This window comes from Puma concolor, chromosome D2 (assembly GCF_028749965.1).
Source record: "Puma concolor isolate L17-30 chromosome D2, mPumCon1.1.hap2, whole genome shotgun sequence".
Lineage (NCBI taxonomy): Eukaryota > Metazoa > Chordata > Mammalia > Carnivora > Felidae > Puma > Puma concolor.
This window is the reverse complement of record NC_141677.1, coordinates 32,573,929-32,591,355: the sequence shown is the minus strand read 5'-3', so window position 1 is coordinate 32,591,355 and position 17,427 is coordinate 32,573,929. Positions and strand designations below refer to the sequence as shown.

At 51.6% G+C, this 17,427-nt stretch overlaps 2 protein-coding genes across 6 annotated transcripts in view; one reads left to right on the top strand and one right to left on the bottom strand.

The window, feature by feature from the left end:
- The first annotated feature begins 2,256 nt into the window (after window positions 1-2,256).
- Window positions 2,257-6,818, top strand: PCBD1 (pterin-4 alpha-carbinolamine dehydratase 1). Its single transcript, XM_086679911.1, has 4 exons — window positions 2,257-2,380; window positions 4,940-5,071; window positions 5,593-5,673; window positions 6,288-6,818. Exons 3-4 carry the CDS (start codon window positions 5,605-5,607, stop codon window positions 6,384-6,386), a joined length of 168 nt encoding a protein of 55 aa, XP_086536037.1. The 5' UTR covers window positions 2,257-2,380; window positions 4,940-5,071; window positions 5,593-5,604; the 3' UTR covers window positions 6,387-6,818.
- A 2,616-nt stretch (window positions 6,819-9,434) lies between these two features.
- The window catches only part of SGPL1 (sphingosine-1-phosphate lyase 1), a 59,055-nt gene continuing 51,062 nt past the window's right edge, over window positions 9,435-17,427 (bottom strand). For all 5 annotated transcript variants that reach the window (XM_086679907.1, XM_086679908.1, XM_086679909.1 and 2 more), the window contains 5 exons: window positions 16,873-17,022; window positions 15,089-15,327; window positions 13,631-13,777; window positions 12,542-12,662; window positions 9,435-12,042 (listed from right to left, as the gene is read on the bottom strand). In XM_086679907.1, the coding sequence (XP_086536033.1) occupies window positions 11,902-12,042; window positions 12,542-12,662; window positions 13,631-13,777; window positions 15,089-15,327; window positions 16,873-17,022 (798 nt within the window). In that variant the 3' untranslated portion in view covers window positions 9,435-11,901. The remainder of the gene's footprint in view (window positions 12,043-12,541; window positions 12,663-13,630; window positions 13,778-15,088; window positions 15,328-16,872; window positions 17,023-17,427) is intronic.

Sequence of the window (17,427 nt, the reverse complement as noted above, 5' to 3'; positions counted from 1 at the left end):
CTGAAATCATTGGTGCACTATATGCTAATATGGATGTAAATTTAAAAATAAACAATTTTTTTAAAAAATATGGTTAGTATATTAGACTGAGCATTTAAAATAATTGAATACGCACTATATTCCCTTAGAAAAAAATTAAAAAGAAAGCACAAAAGTAGGTAGATTAAAATAGTTGTCGTTAGTTCTGGGAATTGGCATATGAACATATACTTGTATTAGTACAAGTTTAGTACATGTTTACGTAACATGTTTGTATTATATATATAATAAAAACATATATAACATTTTTAAAAAATGGCAAGCCAGATCTCTGATAAAGTGTTCGTATCCAGAATAAAGAACCCTCAAAACCCAGTAAGAAAACAAACTCAAAAACAAACAAACAAACAAATAAACAAAAAGGGCAAGAAATTTGAACAGGCAATTCACCAGATTTACCAATGGCAAATAAACACATGAAAAGGTGTTCAATATCTTTAGCCATTACAGAAACTCAAAGGAAAACCACAATGAGATACCATTACACACCAATTAGAATGACTAAAATTTAAAACATTGACCACTGGGGCTCCTGCGTGGCTCAGTCAGTTAAGTGCCTAACTCTTGATCTCGACTCGGGTCAGGATCTTGCAGTCCTGAGGTCGAGCCTCGGGATAGGCTCCACGCTGAGCTTGGGGCCTGCCTGGGATTCTCTCTCTCTCTCTTTCTCTGCCCCTCCCCCGCTCATGAGCGTGCAAATGCTCTCTCTCCCTCTGTCTCTCTGTAAAAATGAATAAATAAACTTAAAAAAAAAATTGACCATAATAAGCATTGGTGCATCTGCGAGGGTTTGTGAGCAAACAGCTAAGAAAGAATTCTTGAGACGTCTTTGGTGCAAAAAGGTGATTTTATTACAGCACAGGGACAGGACCGACAGGACCCGGGGGGCAGAAAGAGCTGCACTAGGGTTGTGAGGAGTGACTGCTTATATACTCTTAGGTTAGTGGGGGTAGGGATAGTGTAAGTCTCTAAGGAATTTGGAAGCAAGGCTTTCAGGACCTTGAGGGGCTGGCTGCTATTAAGATAAGGTTACTTTTAGTCTTTAATAAAACAACATCAATGCAGTAAGGCAGCCATGAGTGCCTTGAGCAACATCACACTCTGCATGTTTCAGGTGTCTATCCGTGGGCTGCAAGCTGTACGCAGACGTAATTTAAGCTGCATTTCTCTTGCCTTTGTTTTCCTCATCATAGGGAAACTAGAACTCTCAGACACTGCTAGTGGGATGTAAAACAGTACAACCGCTTTGGAAAGCAGTCTGGCAGTTTCCTAACAAGCTTATAAACACGTCTGCCATATGACCTAGTCATTCCACTCCTGGACATTTACTCAAGAAAAATGAAAGCATGCATGTATACAGACTTGGATGGAAATGTTCACAGCAGCTTTATTCATTATAGTGAAAAACTGCCCACAACCCAAATCCCATCAACAAGAGAACGGATGAACAAATTGTGGTATGTCCATACGATATCATACGATAAAATAAATTTTCCTTGGCCATAGAAAGGAAGAAACTATTGATACACGCAACCACACGGGTGAACCTCAAAGTAATTATGCTGAGAGAGAAGAAGCCAGACACAAGTGCATGTACTGTACGATTTCCATTCACATAAAATTCTAGGAAATGCAACCTAACATATTGTGACCAGAAGCAGATCAATGGCTGAGAAAGGGGGAAACTTGTAGGCATGATGTATATATGTTCATGAACTTGGTTGCAGCGATGCTTGCACGAGAGCACACATACCTCAAAACGCAGCAAACTGTACCCTTTGGTTACGTGCAGTTTCTTGTAGGTCAATACCTCAATCAGTTGTCTTTAAAAAAGGAAAAGGTAATCTCGCGCCCAGAGTGACAGGGCTGGTTAAGTGGCACAGAGCGATCCAAACGCAGAAGTCCGCGCCTAGAGCCCCACGTTCTCAGTCCCTGAGCTCCCGGTGACCAGAGCCCTGAAGAAAGTGCTGGAACGGGGCAGAGGCCCAGCGCGGATCTCGGCCGAGTTAACGATTACCGGTGGGCGGGCCCTCGCGGTCCCGCCCCGCCCGCTGCCCCGAGCGCCCGGCGCCGCCCTGTCGCCCCGCCGCCACCTGCCGCTCGGCCGCGTCCGCACCTGCGTCGCGCCCGCCATGGTGAGGGGGTCGCGCGCCCGCCGCCCGTGGGGGCCGGGGCGCGCGGGAGGGCGGAGGAGAGGAAAGGGTCCGACCGCGGGGGCGTGGCGGGGGGCGACGAGGGTGGAGTACGGTGCCTGCGAGCTCTGCGCCCGCTGGCCGCTCGCGGGCTCGGAGAGCCGGGGTCTCCGCCCCGCGGCCGCCCGCACCCCTGGTAGTATCCCAGGGTGAGCCGAGACCGGGAGAGGGGCGGTGGCGGGTCCGTGTGACAGCGAGGCGGGAGCCCAGGCCCGGTCCTGCTCCCAGGCCCGTATAACCCGGCCCCCTCGCTGCCGCGGGCGGGGCTTGGGCGGTGGGCCCAGGGCGGTCAGTGGGGAGTGGGGAGAGGCATCTAGTGAGCCCGCAGACCTCTTCCCCCTCGGTCGCCAGTCCTCTTCCGTATTGAGGGAAGGGGGGCGTCTGAGTGTCTGAGTGTGAGAAGGAGGGAGGCTGGTTCTGTGTTCTGCGCGCCTGTTTACCGCCTTTCTCTCGTGCACTTTTGGCACAGGGTCCGGCCAAGCCCTCTGGGCACCCTGTGCTGCCCCCTGGCCTCAGAGCCAGCCCCTGGTGCCTAGCTCCAGGACTGTGCTCAGCAATAGGGACCTGATTGCTCAGGATCAGCCCTCCTCCAGGCTGGGTTTCCCCCCAGGAGGGCCCTGGCCCTGTGCTCAGCTCTGCGTCAACACCTCCACCCTTGGGCAGGTGAAGGTGGGCCCTGGCAGGGGAGGAGAGCCTAGCCTGGGGAAGCTTTACTAAACAGCCCCTTTGTGGTCCCAAAGCCTCCGGAGCAGAGGGGACTGTGGTAACAGCTGAGAGGGCATTTGGAAAGCTGTGGCTTGGAGGGAGGGGCGGTGGGGAGTGAGGCTGATTGTGTGGTGCACTGAGGCCCCAAAGATGCAGGGCAGGGCGGGTAATCAGTAACCCGACAGCACACTCTCCCACAAGGCAGAGGCCAGGCCTGACCTGTGATTTACCGAGCAAACACTGCCCCTTCCCCCCACCCCATCCCAGATCTGGGAGGAGCTTGTCATTTCAGCCCCAGGCTGTGAAACTTGGGGGTCCCCAGAAGACTCTCGAGGAAGGGGTGCCTCCCAGGGGACAAGGGTACCCATCCACTTATTTCTGGGCCAAAGAACTAAGCAGTGGGTTCTGATGCCTGAGCTGACATCAGTTAATCCAGTTGCCTGGATACGTGGACCAGGCTTATCAGCCACTGAGAAAGGGCCAGCTCTGGGAAGGGAGCAGGGGTGGGGCGCTGGATGCAGATCTCTCAGAGCTGAGGAAAGGAGCCTGACGAAGCCAGGTCAGTCCAGAGAAAACAAGTGTTTTCAGGAGGCAGAGACAGATGGACCTCGAGGAGGCTGCAATCCTTTTCCGGATCTACCCCCACACCGGAGAGGCCCATCAGGCCTGCCAGCCCCAGGAGCCTCCTTTTATAAATGCAGGTGCCGTGCCCTTGGTAACAGTGGAGTCTACTAAAAGTGTCCCACTGGCTCCTCTTGCTGATCTGACAGTGGAAGTTCTTGGCCCCTTCTGCCCTTGAAGCCAAGGGAGGTGAGGGCCACAGGGTCGCCTGGCTGGAGGATGGCAGGACCGGGGCTTGAACCGGCCCTGCCAACTCGGCCCACGCCTACCGGCTGCCGGCTGCCGGCTGCCTCAGGAAAGCTACACTAACCTCCCTCACGTTCTCTCCCTGATCTCATTGATTCACTTCTCCTTTAGCACTCTGTATTCTGTCCTGGGGGAGTGCTTTTCAGAAGTCTCGATTCTGGGATCCCTGGTGCCAGGCCTGGATCCTCCTAGGGAGTGGAACTGACCTTGGCTTCCTTCTGTCTCTGAGGGTTCCACCCATGGCTGTGCCAGTTTGGGCTGCCTTGAGGGCACTTTGCACAATAGGTAAATAGGATGAGGCCCAAGGTTTGCCAGTCGCCCTTGGCCAAGTTACTTCCACTTTGGGACTGAGCTCTGTTGGCTCGGGCTCCCCAAGCTGACAGAATAGAAAAGAAGGTGGGAGTCTGAAACCCCTAGGCCCGGCAGCCGGGACTCAAGAGGCTTACATGGGACCATGATGAATACCCACTGGGAGGTAGGGCCAGTGGATGTCAACTGTGCTGTGGCCAAGAGTCATCTGGAAGGTGTTTTAGGTGCTGGCTCCTCTGCCCAGCCCCAGGAGGCAGACTCAGAACCCCTTTGAGAACAATGCCTGTGTTCTCTTGGACTGAGGGGAAAGTAGGGGGGAGGAGCACAGTGGTCATTTTGCCTTTCTAGGCCTCAGTTTCCTTGAGTAACAACAGCACTGGCATAGGGTGAACTGGATGAAGCCCAGAACAGAAAAAGGTTGGAGAATCCTGGGTACTCTTTTTCTGAAAGGTGGTATACATTCGAATCTGGGCTTGATCTGTCTCATTAACTTAAGAGACCTATTTGGTGTGTGTGCGGGGCGGGGCGGGGGAGGGGGGAATCTGTCAGGCTTTGGGGTGGGGTGAGGGGGACTATTGCTCAACCCCAGGGACTTGCATCACACCTCAGGATTTTCTGTTCTTAGAGAGAAGTGTCCAAATCTAAGAAACGATTAGTGCCTGAGCCAGGGCCCCACCTCCAGGGCAGGGCGCCACCCTCAACACCTCCCTGTCAATTGCTTTAGAACAGCCCTCCCAGGCTGGCTACATTTATTTCCCCAGGGATGGGGCACTCTCCTGGATCGCAGAAAGAAATGCCCTTGGGCCTCTGTTGATTTTCTCTCCTAGGCTGGCAAAGCACACAGGCTAAGTGCCGAGGAGAGGGACCAGCTGCTGCCAAACCTGAGGGCCGTGGGGTGGAATGAGCTGGAAGGCCGCGATGCCATCTTCAAGCAGTTCCATTTCAAAGACTTCAATCGGGTATGGCACCGGGTGGGACAGAGCGTCTGAGACTGGGGCGATGGGGTCCCATTCCAGGACTTGTTCTCTCCCTTAAAGCCCTCCTACCCGAGACCCTCAGACACTACCCTGGTCCGGATGACTTGGGAGTGTCATCCTTGGGGACTGGAGAGGGGGGAGATGGGTCTTGGGCCCTCCATACCTGGAACTTTTAGAAACAATCCTTAGAGGAAACGGGTCAAGTAGGAAACAAGACATCTCAGTAGATAACCAAAAGACTGGCCAGGACTCAATGTCTCTGTGGTGTTTCCACCTAGTTAGGTAGGGGCCCTAGGAACCAGACTTTCTTCCCACTTCGGAAGGACCGCCTCAAACGCCGGTGCAGAACCAGCCGCAGGGTGCCAGGGGGGTGACTAAAGCTGGACGGGTCTCCTTGTGGGGAGCGGGTCCATCCTGCACCTAGGTCTCGCCCCAGCTCGAAAAGGGGCCTAGCAGCCCTCTGTCTCTCAGAGCACTAACTCGGGTCTCACTTCACTACATAGGCTTTTGGCTTCATGACGAGGGTGGCCCTACAGGCGGAGAAACTGGACCACCACCCCGAATGGTTTAACGTGTACAACAAGGTGAGCGATGCCTGCCTGCTGGGTCCAGCCCAGCCTGTTCTGAAGGCCCTTCCCTGGGCTTCCCTAGGGGCCTCACCACCCAGGGGCTGCCTGTCCACTCCTCCTGGTCCTTTCAGCTCGTTCCTGGAATCAACGTGAACACCCCTGCAAAACAGTCAGTGTCCCTACAAATTAAAGAAGGTGCAAATTAAAACACTCGTGAGAGAACTTGCGGTTGAGGTAGAGAGTAAGGAGACATTAAGGCGGCAAGACCCACAAAAGGCAAGACTGTGGGAATTGGGCGTATTCGTTGCTAATAGCTCCAAATGACTTAAATCCTCCTCGGAGGTGTGGAGGAATGAAATAGTAACTCGAGCTAAGAATACCCACGCACAGCAAACAGATCGGCCTGCCTGCCGAACAATCGCTGTCATTCAATGCCCTCCTTGTGGGAGTGGCGGGTTTACACTGTTGCTAGAGACTCTCAGGCAGGCAAGGCAGCCCCCAGGAGAGTTTGTAGTGCCTGGCTGCTGTTCTGGAATCCTTGGTGTGGCTGAGCCCCGTAGCCGTGACCCTCTCCTGCTCTTGGCGAAGGCAGCAGATGAGCTGGGCCCTAATCACTGGTTTTGTTTCAGGTCCACATCACCCTGAGCACCCATGAGTGTGCAGGCCTTTCAGAACGGGACATAAACCTGGCCAGCTTCATCGAACAAGTAGCAGTGTCCATGACATAGGCCCTGCCCTTCCTCGTGGAAGTCTTTGGGGGAAGTGGAGGGACTGATTTGGGAATCCAGGGAGGGAGCTGGGGAGCCCTGAGATGTTCTACAGCCAGAATTGCCAAGTGGACTCCGCTGCCTCCATTTAGGGGAGAGTCCTTGCTGTGGTAAGAGGAGGTGCCAGCCTCACTGCCGACCACTCTTTATCCCCAGCGCTCTGGCACACGTATGCTAATCGAGTACGATCTTCCCCTTCTGTAGGACTTCCCAACAACAGTAATGGTCTTCTTGCCAGGCTGTGTCTTGCTCCTTTTCTGATTCATTTCCCAAGAAGCTGTGTCTGAGATGCACAGTCTTAACTTAGAAGCCAGGACCCTAAAGTCAACCCCATCATATGTGACAGAAACACGTGTGCTTTTATGCCTCAAATAAAACTACTGTTTCACTCGGCCTCAGCTCTGGAACATGGTTTTCCACAGGTCAGTCCAAACTGGAGTCAAGAGGCATTTAGAGCACTTACTCAATGAAGGCACTGGAGGAAAAGTAGGACCAAGCCACCCTGTCTGCATGGAGTTCACGGTCATGTAGGGGAATTAAGCAGGAAGCAGTTAACTATCACTAGGCAGGATGAATGAAGTCAGTGCTACAGGCGAGGATAAGAAATGAGCTAAGGAAACATGAGGCGATTGACAAGGGTGACTCTGGAGGCTTCATTTAAATTATGCCTGAATGGAATTCTTGAGGCAGAGATGGCTGAGGGGCACCATGAATAAAAGTAAAGGTGTGTAGGACACTGTGTTTATCCGTGGTGGGACCTGTGACTAGGAAGGCAGTCTGCGTGGGGCGCCTGGGTGGCTCAGTTGGTTAAGTGTCCAACTCTTGATCCTGGCTCAGGTCGTGCTCTCACCATTTGTGGGATCAAGCCCCATGTCGGGCTCTGTGCTGACTTGAGGCTGCTTGGGATTCTCTCTCTCTCTCTCTCTCTCTCTCTCTCTCTCTCTCTCTGCCCCTCCCCCACTCACACTTGCACTAAAATTAAAAAAAAAAAAAGGCAGTCTTAGGCTGTATGATCCCATGGGGAGATTTGTTTTTAATGTTTTTAATGTTTATTTTTGAGAGCAAGCATGAGTGGGGCGGTGGGGGAGAGGGAGGGAGACAGAGAGAGAGAGAGAAACAGAATCTGAAGCAGGTTCCAGGCTCTGAGCTGTCAGCACAGAGCCCGACACGGGGCTCAAACTCACGAACTGCTAGATCATGACTTGAGCCAAAGTCGGACGCTTAATGAAGCCACCCAGGTGCCCCATCCCATGGGGAGATTTCTAATCCTCAAGGATTACTTGCTTTTACTACATAAGGGAGAGGACAAAAATCCTACCTTAAGGAGGTGATGGGCTATTTTACCACCTGAGCAGCGAAGGAGCCAATTCCTACAGACCAGTCCTCCAACCTAGAGACTCTAGGGTAGAATATTCCCATAATGTGCTGTGTCTGGGAGAAGTGGGAGCCACAGAGCACAGTAACCTCTCTCCCCAGCGCATGCCACATGGATGTCCTTTTGCGGATGCCATTATGCAAGATTTGGGGAAGCCCTTCTCCCTCACCTATGACCCCCTAGCCTGAAGGTGCCGGCATACTAAGCTGACTTGCAAATGCCACAGTCCCTTGGAACAGGGTGTCACAACCCAGTTACCCTGGATGAGTTGGTCCTGCAACAAGGGCCAGAAAAGAGACAGAGGTTGGTGGCTGAGAAATCAGCATACTGTTGGTAAGAGGTACTAGCAGGATCTAAAGATAACAATACCTAGGTCAACAGCAAGTTCTTAGCAAAGCTTAATATCAAAACCAATGAGATGCAGATGCTCTCCCGTCTGCCCCACTTCTGACTTAACTTTTCCTAAGTGGGCTCTGATCTGATGACTGCGGATTAGGGGACAGAAGCCACCAGACATGGAAGTATGGAGCACACGTTACGTCACCTTCCTGCCTCTGCTTACTCAGGGGTCAGGGGTTGAAAACACCATCCTGGAGGACACTACAGTCATATGAAGGACTTTTCTGTGGGACAAAAACCTATAAGCAATACTTTTTCCAAAATAAATGTTTGTTCTAAAATTCATGCAAATAACTGAAGTTATATGGGAAGATGTTAAGGAGAGATTATGAAAAAGCAAGGCCAAGAAAAAGGCAATTAAGACTCACAACTCAAGAAAGGTTTCAAACAGCTGACTCTTGCTTACCCAGGCTGTAGCTGGTGGCTATCAAATCCGGCCTCCATCATCACTTCTGTCACTGCCAGGTCTAGTGAAAAGTGGCTCGTTGCTACCAAGAACCCACAGGGAAGGCAAAAGGGTTCAGAGTAAGTAGCAGGAGTAAGCATTCAAACAGCAACTCTTGGATGGGCCAGGTCCCCTAACCAAGCATATCCTGGCCTCTTATTCTCTAGGGTTTACCCAGAGCAACCAGGTGCTCAGGAAACCAAGTCATTTGGCAGAAAACTGTAGCAAAGACAACATTCCTTGGCTTGAATCTGACAAAGTCCAAATGGAATTGAGAAACTGGGCTACCTGAAAGGACAGCCTCCAAGACCCGAATAACCCTTTGGGAAGACTGCTCACTTCTTATTCATAACGGAACAAGGTGTCCAGTGGTTACATGTGCAGAGCTATTCTGAGGGGTTCCACCAACTCCCAAATCAAATGCGGGCCTCGAAGCCAGTGCCCAGCTGGCTGGGGCCCACCTCAGAGGGCTCAATCCATCATTAAGGTATCAGCAGAAGTAATGATGAAGATGACAGAAAACACAAGGCAGGGCCCAGGTCCTGGGGAGCTAAAGACCTAAGTTCTAGAACTCCTTAAAACCGGTATGACCACCACTCTTGGAGAAGCCACCTGCAAAGGTGCTCTCGCCCAGGGCTACGGCCCTGAGTATCAGCGGCCACACACAACCATTTCACCACAAGGGGGCGATGTCCCACCAGCAGCCCGTTCTAGAACTGCCCCAGCCTGACCCCCTCCCCCTGGATCAACCACCTGCATCCAAATCATTGAATACAACCATCCACATTAGTTAAGATTTGGGACATTTAATTAATTGCTTTTTAAGATATTATTGCTGCAGTTAGGAAGGGAGCACTGAGATGGGAAGAAGGAGGTTAAATACAGAAAAGATTTAGAAGAGGCAAGTACCATTTTCCAAGTATAAAACTGGTAATATTAAAAGTGACATGGCAGTATATTCACGCGAGTACTTAATGTAGAAACAAGACAGTACGGTTTCTGCAGAGGCCAATGTGACATCTGCTAGCAACATGACATCGTGAAGACTTCTGCCCACCTCTGCCAGACTAGGTGTTACTATGTGCACAGATACACAGAGAATGGAAAGCCCACAAGTGTTGAGTCCAACTAAGGCTCATGATCATAAAGTGGCTACAGTAGGTCCCTTTAAAAAATGCCACTGCCCCGGGGCAGCAGTGCTGTCACGGAAGAGGGGGGCCTGCAGACACTGGAAGCAACAGCTTGCTCTGTAGGGCATGTGCTTCTCCAGTTTAGCAGCTAACAGACCACAGTGGTGCCTGCTGGGTGGTTTGTCCAGCGCCACGAATGCACCGGAGACCCAAGAGACAGTTCACACAGAGCTCCTCTCTTGGGGGGGTGCCCACCAGTTCGGTAAATGGAGAGAACGTGACCCCCGGGTCCAAAGGATCCTAGCCTCTCCCTCTAACACACACACACACACACACACACACACACACACACACACACACACGCCCCAACCTCTCCTGGAACCCACAATGGACAGGAGGAACACATACCACACCAGCCCTGCAGTGACACAGCCAGCTAATCACAGTTATTGTGGAGGAAGTACAGTGCTAAAGGCCTGGGGGCGGGGGAAGTCTGGTCGTCTTGGCTCTCCTGGCCAGCATTCCCAGTGAGGGAGGCCAGAGGATACCAGCCTCAAGAGGCTGAATGGTTCAGGAATCCCTGAGAAGGGTAATGGAACAGAGGAGATTTTCTCCTGACTCATCCTAAAGTACTCCCCTACCCAAACAAAAATCTCAAAGACTGCTGCACCTCCCCCAGGGCCTGGGTCAGGAATAGCCCACCACTGCTCACTGTGAGGAAAAAGGCACACAATATGTCGTCTTCAGAGGAAGACGGTGGCTCCACCTAGATCAGGGCCCCGTGCAAGGGAGAAGGGGGTAGGAAGTGGGTGCAGGGTTTGGTCCTGTCCCTGCACCACCCTGAGCAACTAGTCTTAGGAAGGAATCCCAGGCCCTAGGCCGCAACTGACGGTTGCCGTCATGCTTTCCTATCCTAACAAGTTTGTCTCATTCTAGCCAGGGCTGAGAAGTGTCCAGTACCTGAGGCTAAACTGCCATAGTACCTTTGCGAGATGAATATAGGGAAAGAGGCAGGACGAACACACTAATGGGGAGAAAATTTTCCTTGCCATGGGGGCTCTCTCTCACACCCTACTGGCACCCACCTAGGGTAAGTCAAGGCAACTCGTGAAGGTGCTCTGAGCTGTTCCTTCAAGTGAACATACTCCTACATGATGGCTTACAACGGTGGGGGGTGGGGAGGGGAGGACCACCAACTCTGGCGACAGAGATGTGACTCTGGGCACTCATCCTGCTCTGACACTCAGAGACGCAGGGAAAGGGCCCTGGTTTCCAATCATCACCAGCCTGGGAGAGGGTACAGGTGTGCTCCGAACACTGCCAATTCAGACAGGCAGCACGAGGGCCGGAAAGTCCTGGGTTCTCTAGAAACCACGTTCTCTTCTTAATCCAGGGGAACAATAGGAAACCAAGGAGAGCATGACTTCAAACACGTATCTCCAAAGACGGCAGCAACCAAGTATCAGACCAGGGACTGGAGCACGAAAGAGGGCCGTTCCAGAGCCTGCCTTGATAGACTGAGCAGATCTGCTTGGCCACTCCAATCCTGCAAACCAGGAACAGCGGCCTGTCCAGCTGTGTCCTGGAAAAATAAAGTGAGGTGTGCTAAAAGCGACTCTAAGAGGGACGACTCACCTACTCAAAGAGGAGGGCCGAGAAGGCCGCGTGCTTAGAGTACACCTAACACCACCCGGGGAGACACGTGTCACACGGATGCTTCCGAGCTGCCTCGCCCATCTGCCTGAGAGAACAAAGAAAACCCTCTCGTATTGCATAAACCATACCCCAGCCTCCCTAAGGAATCAGGACAGGTCGGAGCTGTCACACAATGATGAAGTGAAGTGGAAAGCTAGAAGGTTAGAGAAGGAAATGGCTAAAACGATTCCTAGGGTAACATTTGAGAGCAAGGGCAAAATAATTAGGTAATGGACTCCTTTGGGATCTCCACATTCAAAACCACAAAAGGATGATAGGAGGAACAAGAATCCTGAGGATCAAGCCGTCTCGTGGTCCATCTCGTCGTGATCTACGGAGCAAGACCAGATGTTCGAACTGTGTGCGACCTGTTCCACACCCCCAGAACCTTCTGAAGGCCAGGAGCCCCTCGGGGCAACGAAGGGTCCAGACTCAGCGGGGTTTCGAAGAACCGTTCATCTGGCTGCTCGGAGTTATAGCGTCAGTGCTGAAAAGGCTGTCCAAGAAGACTGAGGTCAATTCTGCCACCAGGTTCCTGTCGACGGTCGTCTGGGCCATGCCGTAGATCGCACCCTACAAATCCAGACAGAGATCATTACTGGCAATGAGGGGGACAGGGATGGAGATGAAGCTGTGGCTCTGATCTCCCCCTCCTCCCATCCCTGACTTCCATGTCCCTCTTCTCCCCACTCCATGCCCACCCAGACAGTTTTTCACAGGTACTTGCCAGTGTGCCTTTCTGCCCAAAGGAACCAGCCTATGGGATTTGCTGTAGAAAATTCCAGAAAAGTCAGGCTATTGCCTTTCCTGTGTCAAAACTTTCTTTTCAAAGGGACAGGACCACCACCTGCCTTTGTATGGCACTTTTAAATTTATAAGGTGCTTTCTACATAGCATACTTCATTTGAGACCAAACACCTTGGACACGGGTGAGGCAGAGATTATCAGCTTGGAGTAATAAGGTTTGTGGAGACATAACAGAGGCAGGAACAGACTCGAGGTCACTTGGTTCTTCCAACCCCCCAGGATACCTAAACTTCCACAGGAAGAAAAAAATCCCAAGTGTCCCTACCATTCCTGTGGTCTTTGCTTTAGGATTCTTCATGATCTGAGTGACAGACTCCCGGATGTCCTTTAGGAACTGTATGGCTACTCGCTTCCGAGTGTGTACCAGCGTGATGCAGAAATGAATACTACGGGAGAAGACAGACACAGACAGAGATGAACCTCAGGGGAAAAAAGTTCTAAAATAAAGCAGCCCCCCACACAGGAATTTATCACTTGCTTCTTCATGTGATTTGTGACGAGTGTTCCCAGTCCTGGGAATCAGGGAGATCAAATACATGGGCTGTCGAGCATGGGCTGACACGAGGGCTTCATGCCTCAGCATGATCGAGAACATCCTGACAGAATGAATACAGCTGCCAGCTCTGTCCCACCCCTCCCCTCCAAAACGGTCAACTGCTAGGCCTTGAGCCACGTGACCACCAAGGGGATGCTTTCATCTTAGATGATACACCTTCATGGGGACAGGGCCACAGGGCTGGGGTCTTGAAGGACTTCAAGGCAAAGAAGCAACTCTAACTCCCCCTGGAGGGAGACTGAGGAACAGAGGGATAGTGAAGAGGAATAAACTGAGTCCACACAGGACTGGCAATGGCACCACGAAGTCAAAGGGATCGGGGTACATAGAAGACACAGGAGAGACCTCTGCCGTTGGGGTGAAGTGTTTATTTATTTATAAGCATCATGGAAGGTTAGATTACAAAGGCATATTAAAGGAGAGAGCAGCGGACCTGAACAATTAGAGGCCCTAAGGGAGGTTTTGAGGGAAGCAGTCAGTTTGTAGGCACCATGTGATGGCGGTGCACAAGACGGGTAGAGAGAGCACAGCCTAGAAAGACAGCAGGGGCGGTGGGGAGGCGTCTCATGACCGGCCACTGGTCTCAAGAGGCTGCCACCTAATTTTGCTAGTTTTAAAACTAATCGTCTTGTTCTGGATACAGAGTAATTCCAGATGGCAAGACGCAATCCTACAGCTACTACAGTTGCCACTGCGGTGCCCGGCCTCATAGCCGATCTCTACGCTTCGGGTCACCTTGCCACCCGAGTTCTTTGGGAGCCACGGCGCGCAGGAAGGGAAGAGGCTCCTCCAGCTTACCTGGGTGGGAACTGCAGGTGGTTCAGGTTCCATCCCTTGGCAGTCATCAGGTTAAACAGTCGGTAGATGTCAAAATCTCGGGAGCCCAGAGCTATGACTGACAACTGAGGATTCCCAAAAACAAAGATGCCTTTGATATTTTCCAGCCTGAAAACAAAAAAAGGAACAGAAAGGAAGTTCAGCCACATACACTCCTCGGGCGATCACCTCTCTAATCATTCAATGTCTCCCCTATAACACAATCTAATGTTTTAGGGCCTCAGCTCTCTCACCTTCTAAAATCAGGTGGCTAGACTGAGAGCAGTGGTCCCCAAACATTACAAGTATTCAAAGGCCCAAATCCCACCAAGCTCCAATGAGTCAGAATCATCGGCTCTTACCCTATCTGCCCAACTCCCAAATTCTGATATGCCTGAGAGGCATCTGAGGCATAAAAGATGCACGTTAAGGGGAGCCTGGGTGGTTCAGTCAGTTGAGTGTCTGATAGCTCAGGTGATGATCTCGGGCCTCGTGGGTTCGAGCCCCACGTCAGGCTCTGTGCTGATAGCTCGGAGCCTGGAGCCTACTTTGGATTCTGTCTCCCTCTCTCTGCCCCTCCCCCACTCGCATTTTTTTTCTCTCTCTCAACAATAAGTAAACATTTAAAAAATTTAAAAAAAAATGCACAGTAAAAAAAAAAAAAAATCCTGGCAAAATCATCTATCTCCACAGTTTAAAGTCCTACATGTCATGCCTAATGCATGAAATGGTACAGCAGCTCTCAACACACAGGTCTACCAGCTGGGTATATGCAGGCTTCTTTCAAATGAGACAGGCCTAACTGGCCACTTTCATTCACCTTTAGGACTCTGCAAAAGCCTCCCCAGCCTGGGTGAGCCACAGAGACAGGCGGGTAATATGTGCACAGAGAAGTCAGCCAGCACGCAGCCTAGTTCCAGCCTTAGCTCAGCCCTGGATTTCCTCACTTGCCCCGCCCCCATTCATTCCGCCTCATCCCCAATTCTTTTCCTACACTAGCGATTCTCCACGTGTGATTCCTAGACTGGCAGCTTCAGTTCCCACTGGGAAATTCCTAGAGACGCACACCCTCAGACTCCCTTTCCAGATCTACTGAATGAGAATTCTGCATTTTAAACACATCCTCCGGATGGTTAGGACACATGCTCAAGTTCGCACTGAACTGTCTATCAGCCCTTGGTAAGAGCTGCCGGTTGCTGACACGTCCTTTGAGACACGATGGCTCAAGACGAAGCCTGGATCTGACCCTCCAAGTCACAGCAGAGCAAGGGAACTTATCCTCTCGGGCCAGCACCACACTCCTGAGCTGCTGTCCTAAAGCCCCGGTCTCCAGAGGACGGTAAACGGGCTGGGAGTACGGGTGCTTGGCCAGGCAGACGCCTCGAACCTACGAGCAGACAAAGCAAGAGACGAGGCAGAATCCCGATCTTGCACACATACTCTGACTTGAGGAAGCGAGTGGTTTTGATGATCTGTTTGGTAGCTTCAACATAGCCACTCTCACCGAAGTACATCAAGGCAGCCCAACAGGCCGCGCTAATGCCTCCAGGCCGTGAGCCCGCGATGGTCGGGGAAGCGTAGATACCACCCTGCCAATCGGTAGCAACGAAGAACTGATGGCTCCTGTACTTCTTGTCACTGTACAACACCACGGACGAGCCTTTGGGGGCATAGCCATACTGAGGGGGAGAAGCACAGGTGAGTCCACGGTTCTGCCGGGCACGCCTGCCCCACAAACTCAGCCCGCAAACCTCTCTCTCACGCGCCCGCTTCTCTCTGCTTCCCGCCCACGTGAAACATTCAAAGTCAGGGGGCGCCCGGGTGGCTCAGTCGGGTGAGCGTCCGACTGCAGCTCAGGCCACGATCTCACGGTTCGGGAGTCCAAGCCCCGCCATGGGCTCGCCGCTGTCAGCGCAGAGCCCACGTCGCAGCCTCTGTCTCCCTCTCTCTCTGCTCTCACCCTCTCTCTCAAAAATAAATAAACAATTAAAAAAAAGAATTCAGGGGCGCCTGGGTGGCGCAGTCGGTTAAGCGTCCGACTTCAGCCAGGTCACGATCTCGCGGTCCGTGAGTTCGAGCCCCGCGTCGGGCTCTGGGCTGGTGGCTCGGAGCCTGGAGCCTGTTTCCGATTCTGTGTCTCCCTCTCTCTCTGCCCCTCCCCCGTTCATGCTCTGTCTCTCTCTGTCCCAAAAATAAATAAAAACGTTGAAAAAAAAAAATTAAAAAAAAAAAAGAATTCAAAGTCAGGAGGTTAAAGGCTGGAGGGAACCCTCTTTTAGGGAAGAAGGGTGGAATTCGTGTCACTCGGAACAACTCAAATCACGAGCTGACTCCCTTCCCGTTATTTTCATTAGTATTATACTTCCTTTTAAAAAAATCACAGTGCTCAGAATCCAGAAGCTACTTGATGCAGCTGAAAAATAAACTGTGTGCTTGGTTTCCTTATAGAAAATGTGCCCTCCTAACGAACTGTCCCTGCAGCTCACGTGGAGCTAAGTTCACTCCCTGACAGACACCGGGAGAGATGGTAAGGAAGGGGGCACAGGGGTTGCTGGGGGCCGAGGTGAAATCGGATCAGATCCTGAAGGAAGATCCGTACACGTTATTTAGAGTCTGAGAACCAGGTCCCCACTACACTGGAAATTAAAAAGAACTCTGCCAGTGCCAGCCAAGACAGAGCACGCATCCCGAGGCCGCTATTCCATCTCCACATCTGGATGCCGTTTAAAAGCGTTCCTGACCAACCTACACTTGGTCTCGGTCCCCCAGGGGCAGCAGCATCCGAACATTCCCAAGCACCTAAGCTCTTCCCTTTTTCCACAGGACTCTCCCGTTAGCCTGCACCGGTCGCTCAGGGCAGGAGCCCCAGCAGCGCGGAGCTACAGCACTAACATACACCCTCTTAGGAGTTCTACCATCGACCTCACCCCAAAGGATCCGAAAGCTTCAGGGAACTTTGTTCTGTGGGCCACATGCCTAGGTACCAGCATGTCCCAGTCACATGCCGTCAGCGGGCACAGAAATTCTCTTAGCCACATGCCGCCAAGATAATGGGTCTCTTTTCGCTATTACTTGTCACCTGAACCAGCTACCCCGGTGAGAGCAAAGAGCCGGATTTAATTTTACATTTCTGGCAGACGCTAACGCTCTAACCAATTTATTTTGTTGATAGTAGTCGAAATAATCAAATGGCTACTTTAACATTCGGTCCTTCCCCGCCTCACCTTGTGGGTATCAGCTGAAATGCTGGTCACGCCTTTCACCCGGAAATCAAACGGCTGCTCCAGCGGGTATCCTGCTTTCTCCATAAAGACGATGAGGAAGCCCCCCAGACAAGCGTCTACATGAAGAGGTATTTTGTATCTGACAGCCAGCTAGTTCCAAAAGAGACCGCAAGAGAATTTCATTTATAGCCATCTAACAAAAACTTTGTAAGACACAGGTGGAAAGGTGTGCTGTAATCCCAAGGCCGTTATGCACAATGGCTTTCATGTTTTAAAAAACTGGCTAGTTTTGACATTCCTAATAAAGCTCATCTTCCAAATGTATTTAGCCTTCAAAATAATTCATCTGAAATGTAGCATTTTATATCTAAATACTGCAGGGCCCCAAACGCAATGCAAAGCCGAACAGGACACAAGCAGCGCTGTGATTTAGGGGGGAAAGGTGCTGCTTTAGTAACGGCGGGGTGGGGAGCCTGTGGGACACCGCCCCCTGCGAGGCACACCCTTAACAAGCAGCCCATCTCCCGGCTGAATGGAAACAGCGGCGCTCTTTCA